We start from the raw sequence: 8,522 nt of genomic DNA on the forward strand, positions 1-8,522 counted from the left end.
CTCATCAGAGGGAGAATCCTCCAGGCTTTGTCTGGTCTCCAAGGCGACAGCAACTTTTTTATTCTGGATTTTTGTTGTCTTAGGCTCTTTGTGATGTTTAAGTGTAGCCTGGGAGCTCTCACTGGAAACAGTTTCACAGCCAGGCATGTGTAAAGCAGTTACATTTTCAAGGAAAGGAGTGAATCCATGACTTCCCAGAGCGGTGTGACAGACCACTTTTTAGTTTTGTCCATGCAAACTTCTGTGGACAGGATACCCTGCACAGGATTGTCTGAACACAGCTGCTGAATTACTGGCCACCAAGCAAATTCTTCTTGTCCAAAATTTGTTCCTAGCTCTGATAGTGTCTTGATTTGTGGTGATTTTTTCAATCCATTCTTTTGGAATTGAGAGAATACAGTGAAGACTAAAGATGAAAGTTAATGAATTATACAGGAGAAATACCAGCATGCACATTAAAGGAAATATCTTTGATGGTTATATGGCTTAAATTCTAACTTAGGGTACTGGTTAAAAACCAGGCAAATGGCTGAATATTTTTTCCTTTTAATTATTTATTTATATCCCAATGTATCTAAATAGGCAACTACTTAATTTTAGTAAAGCTGCCTGCAATTCTGTGTGAATTCCTGCTAATTGAAACTTCTCTTTTTTTTTTCCCCACCATGTAATTTGAAGGGGTCTTGCACCTCAGAATAAACCAGAGCTACAGAAGGTGATGGAGAAAAGGAAACGAGATCAAGTTATTAAACAACAAAAAGAAGAGGAAGCACAAAAGAAGAAGTCAGACCTGGAAATAGAGCTACTGAAAAGGCAGCAGAAACTGGAGCAGGTAAGATGGCGAATACGAGACCTTCACACATCTGCATCTGAGCTCCTCACCTGAGGCTCTCTTTGTAAATGGGAAAGAAGCAGCAGCCAATATTTCTCATATTTCCCCTGATTAAATGCAGATATTTCTTAGGATAAGTCAAATCACAGGCTTTAATTACCTGTTCGTTTTCACTTACTGTATAGAAACTGCATATGGGGTCTGCCTTTGGTCAAATGAATCCTGCACCAGCCAACAGGAATGTGTGGGGAGCACTGACACTATTTAACCATTGAAGCTGTGGTGATTTAGTTAATTTTTGTAGTCTAACTATGATCCACTAAGAATGACTGTTAGGCTGTAGTGCATCAAAGCTACATTTAATGAATTTTTGAAAATCAATTGATTCTCCTACGTTATGTAAGAAACTAGATTACTTTAAAAAGATCTTTCATAGCCTTAAAATGTGTGAGCCCATTGGTGTTTTCAAATGAAAGAAAAGGTCCTCCGACCCTGGGTGTGGAGATGATGTGGAGTTGGAGTTCCTTGTGGTGAAGCTTTTTGCCAGGCACAGGGCCAGCCAAATTTCTCTGTGCCTCTGGAAGCACTTCCTGTGCTTGCGAGGGAATATCTCTACAGTGAAACAGCTCATCAGAGAAGTCACTGTGCATCGAGCAATGCATTTATTTTTAAATAAATGAATGCTATAAATAAATGCTTTAAATCAGTATCTCCTGTGTTTCTCAATAGAAATCAATTAAACCAAATAATTACTATTAAAAATTAAATGTAATCCAATCATTATTTAGGTTTTAGGTTTTATTTAGGTTTTATTATAGGTTGGGTTTTTTTTGTTTTAATTAGGCTTAAGAATATTTTTGGAGAAAGCTATTGTATTTTTAAGTGTATCATCCTGTCATTTTTCTAATCTCTGTTAAGGGCCCAGCTTTGAATCGTTCAGCTTGTGGGAAGACTTAATTTGAAACTGAGCCATCCAACGTAGATTATGTAGATTAGAAAATTCTTTTAGAAGAGGGCAAGCCTGCCCATTGCAGACAGTGCTGTGACTTTGTAAACATCATAGGAATGGCATTAATTGGCAACATGACTCATGGAGGGACATTGTTGTGATTTATGGAAACAAGGCATGTCCCTTGTGGGTGAACCAGAGACAAAGGAGAGATTATTTAGGTGAGCTGTACGTGGTCCCCATTAATCAGGGAGACCTTGGTCTGTTAAGAAAGAAAAAAAAGCTCCTTTCAGGCACTTTTGTTAGTTTTCTAAAGGTTTTTTTTTTTTTTCCTTCTGCAAGCTCATCTGCCTTCCCTAAGGATTGCTAAGCAATCCACGTTCTGTGCCATGTGTGAGCCTGTGCTGGATGGGCACTGCACAGCCTAGCCACATAGAGCATTTCCATTCCTCACATGGAAATGTCAAGTGTCTCTGCATGGGCAGGAGCTCCAAGTTGGTTAAAACGTCAGTTAATGGGCTCTCAAAAATGAATGGCTAAGGAAGGTTTTTTGGTTTTTTATTGCTTTTTGTGCTAGCCAAACCAGATACTCCTAAAGAGGCTCAAGTTAGATACAGAGCTCCATACCTAAACGCTCAGAAATCAGTTCTGTAAGTGCGCTCAGTAGTAGCTGTTCATGTGTTCTCCCATGAGGCACATTCTTCCTTGTTCTGTTGTAAAAGCCAGAGAAGAGAATTACTGTTGTTTCTTTAATGAAGATGTCCAAGAAATTCTTAAAAAATGCTTCGTCTTGTTCTCATATGGGGCTTTTGCAGAGTTCTTGTCTGTCTGGCAAAGGTGGACATCTGGAACAAGCTAGAGCCAAGGATTTGAAAAGATTTATTGTTTATGAGAACACATACTCCCAAAGAAAGGCAATTTTATCTTTTCCATGAGACAAAGAAAGGAAGCAATTTAAAGGGTTTGGCATGGCCAGTTATTGAAACCTTTAGTTTTTTGTCTTCTGTTTCAATGATGTGTTTTCTATACTTTTTTTTTTAACATGTGATTCCCTTTTAAGCTGGAACTGGAGAAGCAGAAGATACAGGAAGAGCAGGAAAATGCGCCTGAATTTGTCAAAGTCAAGGGCAACTTGAGGAGGACGGTCCAGGAAGCAACAGAAGCACCAGACTCCTAGAGCCAGCGCCTAAGCCAGCACTAAGACTTCCAGCTTTCCTGCAAAGAGAGGGTTTTGCAAGTTGTCTCACATTTGCTCCTCATGAGGGGAAATAACAGCATCCAGCTGACACTTACTGAAGATGAGATTTTTAATTCCTGGGACGTGTGGATTAAAAAGACAGTATCGTAAACAGATCGACTTGCCAAATACAGTCCTGAGATCAATGGATAAGGAGTGTCTTTGTCAGTTCAGTGTCATGGACCAGGCTGACGTGCTTTCTCAGAGATTTTAACCAGGGATACTAGAGAAATTCCTTCAGTGTTGCACTGCTTTAACTCTTGTGATCCTAGTTTAGTGGAGATACACAGATTATATTTTGCTTTAAAACAGAACAAAAATCCTCCTGTGATATCTTACGAAGCTTTGCTGTGCAGGTAGATTTCCTCCAGCTAGACCTACAGGCTGTGTATATCCCACAATAATTTGTGTTTAGTTGGAATTTTTACTAAATCTAGGAGGATATGAGATGTGCTGATTACTGCTGCCCATCCCCGCTAGGATAGGCAGGTGTGGGCAAGATGAGAATGCTTAAAATTCACCAGCAGTGAAAAGTTAAGCAGCCTTAAAGCCCATTTCTTGCTGTTTGGCATGGAGAATTTGGGCTGTGAAAGAGCGAAAATCTGATGATCCTTTCGCCAGGGAGACTCCAGAGGCTGATTAATGTGTCTATAAAAGTTACACTGTTGTGTACAGGCCTGTACAATGCTACCTGTGAATTTACCTCTCAAAGCAAAATGATCTGTCCTCTACTTTTCATGTTTTGAAATCCTGCTCACTTTGGTGTTGTGGCCTTTCTCCTCCAAGGACATGCTGAGCAGAGTACAGTGGTAACACATTACTTGGTAGTGTTTGAACTCATTTGCTGGAACTGATCTGCCGTCTGTTCCTACTCTTTGCTTGCAGACACACGTTGCAGTTTCTGCAGTAGAGAAGTGTTTAAACCAGACCAAACCATTACTGGAATCTACTGAAATGATTTTTTTTTTCCTTAAAGTGAGGCATAAAATGAAATTCATTTTATCCCATCCTTCATTTAGCCTCAAGAAAGAAGGGAAGTGTGTTACCGCTGAGACTTTGTGTCCAATTCTGTCATCTTCTGCCTTTCTGCAAGTAGCCCCTGTGACTTGCCATTAAATAAAATATTGCTCAGCTTGCACAGGGATGACAGTATCTGATCCTTCATGCTTATGACTACTAGTTATCCAGGAAAGCCTGGGATGAGGAGTGGGGAGCAGATTGCTCATGTAGGATTATAGAATTGGATTCTTACCTGGTGTGATTGGGTACAGATATATCTTCACAATTTGGGGAGAAATCCTCGTCTTCCTTGGTTAGGACAGTCCTAGCTCTCACTGAAACTGTGTTCATCCATATCAGCTGAGGATCTAATCCCTAGCCTTTGCCTTAGGATGCTAAACACAATAATTTCTACTTTGTAATTACATTGGACATAAATGTTTGAGAACACTTTTAATTAATATCAGCAGTGGCATGTTTGTATTGTAAAGGTGTGGTGGAGGGTTGTTGGTTTGGTTTTTATAATTCCTTTTGCCTTTCCTGTAAGTATTGGATGTTTTAAATACAGTTTCAGATTAGCACTTGGGATAAAATACAATTAGAAATGTTTCCTACATACAAACTTTGTCAAGGTACAGGCATTTTTGTGAGGACGTAATCAGATTGAGGGTAAATTGAATTGCGATAAGCATATTGCCATTGATTTAGGCTTGCAGTGTGACTCACGTCTAGAAGATTAAATGTGAAGATGGTCTAACAGACTGTTCAGATTATAGACATACAAAAGACAAAGGCCAAATGTAAGACTCTTCCATGTTCCATCTCAACAAAGGAACACCCTGAATGCTGCAGGTTCTTCCCTCTCTCCTTCCTTTCTCCTGGAAGGAGAGGATCTTCTCTGGCAACACATCATTCCAACACTTGCACTGATTTTGTTTCATATTGTTCAGACAGCACTATGTCCAAGCCTTCCATTCCACTCTCATCTTAGCTGTTCCCAGCCTACCAAACATCCTGCCTCTTGGTTTCACCTCCACATTAACCTTCTGCTCAGTATGGAAAAGTCTAGAAGTGAGTGAGGAACCCTTCCTCTGGCTTGAGCAGATCATTTCGTGTCAGCCATTTCCCCTTGGTGATCATGGCAATCCTACCACACGTGCACAGGGAAATGAAATTGGTGGCACCGGCGACAGTGGGGGACAAAGACCCCCTTTTTGGCTTCCGTGGGTGTGTTGGATTGGGCCCTCAAGGCTGAAGGCAGTCTGCTTTCTCCCCAGGTTAGCTTGTCATTCAGGATAGAGTTTCTCTTTCTGGAACACAGCAGGCCAGAAAACTTCCTTGTACATACAGCATGAAGTTGTTTTTTGTTTTTCATTGGAATTAACTCTCCGTGTGAACAGAATATCAACGTGTGTGTTAGAACATCTTTGAATCCTGCTAATCCTTTAGTCTAGGAACCCCAGCCACCTTCATGTTGATTTTCACAGGCAAATGCTTGTCTTTGAAGTCAGGATTGGGCAACCCTTCAATGGGTGGCCAGTTAGTCACACCACAAGTGTCCTGTGCGGCTACTCAAGTAAGAAACTGCTTTGCAGTGAGCGTAAGCAATTCCTGCTCTGCCCTTCAAGCTATATGGGTTTTGAAGCAATCCAGCAAATACTTCAGTGATTTGAAAATCGCTCACTTACCACTTTGTACTTCTTTTAAAACTCTTGCTTTTGATAGTATAGTAGTAAATTTTTTAGCATTTTTGTGGCTTTAACCTTCTGTTAATATCTGCACTTGTTTGAGTGTACATATATAAATATATATAAATATAAAAAGGGAGCCTTAATGGATTTGTTTTCATAATTTAATATTTTTTGTATTTGCTCTTGTATAATTGTTTTTAACTAAAGGTATTACAAGAATGAGGGTGGAATACTTAGAACCAAAGTTATGCTTAATAAAATCTACTACATGCTTGGTGTATGTGGTGGTGTCTGTTATATCCTGCAAAAAAACAAACCTTGGGGGCTGCACTGAGATATCCGCATTGTTTAAAATTCTGCAATGTGGGGGGAAGTATCAAGATCATGATGGCACTTGGTTCCCTAAAACCCTGCATCCCTGTTTGTATGTGCAAAAGTTGGCAGAAAGAGTTTGCTTCATCTCTTAGCAATATAATTTTTTGAATATATTTGATGCAGAAAGTTTTTAACAGGACTGTGCAGCTGTTCAGGTAGCACAAAATGAAGCAGAGCATGAGGGAAAACTTATGATGGGAGTCAAGTAATTGTGGAGATCATTCCCTATCCTTGGAATTGTCAGCCTAGCTCCATTTCAAACAGGAGTGAGAAGAGAGTATTGAGCCTGGTTCTGGGTTCAAGTCCTACAATGGTCCTTTTAATTTAGCCAATGCTCCAACCTGTGGTTCCAGTAGGAAGGACTTGGTCATGAGAAAGAAAGCACAGGCACAAATGATTTGCTGGGTTAGGGTCAGACAGCTCAGTGCCAAAGAGCAAAATCCTGTGTCCACAACAGACAGGAAAAGTAGCAGGGGATGAACAGGGCTGGAAGAGGTGTGTGCCATCAGCTCTCCACAAAGATCCTCGGCTCACACTGGTGAGCCCTGGTCAGCCAGGCAGGTGGCAGTGGAGGGGGAGCTGGAGAGGAGCACAGGGCAAAATGAAGTGGGGGAGGAGGAGGAGAGCAGTGAATTCAGAACAGATGTCAGGAAATGCTTTTTTCCTTCAGGAACTGCTCAGCATGTGGAATGGTCCTGGCAGTACTGCTGATGCAATGATGCTGGACCCGCTCCAGGAGCTCTCAAATGCGGGGGAGGTAAGAAAGAACAGAGAGTTAGTAAGGGGTGAGTTTCTATGGCGTGTTGGAGATACTGCCCTGTGCTCTCCTACCTCAAGTGTAGCAAAATGTGCTTTGAATTATCCTTTGATATTTCACTTCAGCTCCAGAAAGAAAATGGTGAGGCCACGTGATCTGCTTTTGTAGCATGTCCAGAAGAAAAGATGACCTCCTTTTGTCTGCTTTTTTGGGTTGCATTGAGCTAATAGGTTTTGTCATGTAGGCTTTGCAAGCACCAGTCCACTGGGGACTTTGCCTGTGCACCTGTGGCCATAGGCAGACAGGTTGTGTCATGCCATAGCTTTGTGGAAAGAAGTACCTTGAGGTCCCTTAGCTACTTTTAAAGGGTCCGTGGATAGTGTCTGTAACCTAAAATGCCTGGTGGCACTTGTGACCAGTTTCACTTAAGAAAGTAACTGGAGACCAAAGAGCTGCTGCTGTGCAGTTTCCATGGGATCAGAACTGATGTCTTTGGGGGGAAGAACTGGAGGGGAAGTTGGGTTCTGAAGGCATTGCAATAGAAAGAGCACAAATGCTTGATGAGATCTGGAGGAGTGGAAATACAAGATACTTTCCCCCTCCCCCTGCCAGTTTAAACAGTGCTCTATTTGGAATCTTTCATCTGTCTGAGTTTGTGGTGCTCTTGTCAATATTAAGGATGACTCTCCTCCATGGAAGTGGCAGAAACCGTGGCCAGAGGAAGTATTTGGTGGTGGTAATAGAGCACAGATGTCCTGACTGTCACTCCAGTGCTTGTGTTCCACAGCTCATGTTTTGGCATTGCTGCAGTCCTAGGTGAGGTCCATCCCACGGCCTGCAGTGCCTCTTTGGGGTTAGCAGGGACTGCTTCTGTTCTCTGGGCTGACTTCTGAACCTCAACTACATGCATTTGAGCTAATCAGCCACTTTTCATTGATACCAGAGCAGAGCAGTCAGCCCTGTGGAGTGTGGTTACCTTCCTTTGACTGTGGAGGAGCCTACAACACCTGACTCGTAGAGAACATTGTCTACGTTGCATGGATTCTGAAGCTGGGCAGCTCAAATGCCACCTCCAAACCACCTGCTCTTTTTCATGGAGTTTTGCATCCCAGGATAGATGAGGCACCTGGATGCCTTTAGTAAATTTGCCCCTTCATGTCTGTGTGGTTCATAATGTGATAAAGAGCCTGTCTCTGCACTGTGCCCACTGGCTCTGGTGCTCAGTGCCACGGAGTCAGCCCAGCTCCTTGGAGGGGACGTGGGGCCTCTGCAGGGGGCTGCAGAGGAGGGACCTGCCCCAAGCCAAATGCTGACCAGCAGGAGGGGAGGTGGCATCTCCACAGTGGTGGGAGAGAAGGAGGAGGACGTGAAGCACCTGAGAGGGGGCTCCAATAGCCAGAATCACCCACTGCTACAGCCATAGTACTTAATTATCTGAGTAACATTTTTGGAATTAACTCCTATTATGCACCCAAGTCTATAATCTCTTGGGTGGATGGCATGAGCAATTTAACAGAGATTGAGGCTGGCACATGGAAACTTCAGCCTGATTAAATGGGAAGGAGAAACATATTTCTTTCCCCCTCTTCATCTATTTGGAAACAAATCTTTAATAATGCAATCTAAATGCCAAGTCTGCTTCATTGTGCTCAAAAATTAAAGAGCACCCAGCAAGCCTAAGC

At 42.2% G+C, this 8,522-nt stretch overlaps 1 protein-coding gene across 2 annotated transcripts in view; it reads left to right on the forward strand.

Annotated features, from left to right (window-relative positions):
* The window catches only part of FAM107B (family with sequence similarity 107 member B), a 59,279-nt gene extending 53,291 nt beyond the window's left edge, over window positions 1-5,988 (forward strand). For both annotated transcript variants that reach the window (XM_032106886.1, XM_032106885.1), the window contains 2 exons: window positions 679-832; window positions 2,842-5,988. In XM_032106886.1, the coding sequence (XP_031962777.1) occupies window positions 679-832; window positions 2,842-2,958 (271 nt within the window). In that variant the 3' untranslated portion in view covers window positions 2,959-5,988. The remainder of the gene's footprint in view (window positions 1-678; window positions 833-2,841) is intronic.
* The last annotated feature ends 2,534 nt before the right edge of the window (window positions 5,989-8,522 follow it).

Source organism: Corvus moneduloides, chromosome 4 (genome assembly GCF_009650955.1).
Source record: "Corvus moneduloides isolate bCorMon1 chromosome 4, bCorMon1.pri, whole genome shotgun sequence".
Lineage (NCBI taxonomy): Eukaryota > Metazoa > Chordata > Aves > Passeriformes > Corvidae > Corvus > Corvus moneduloides.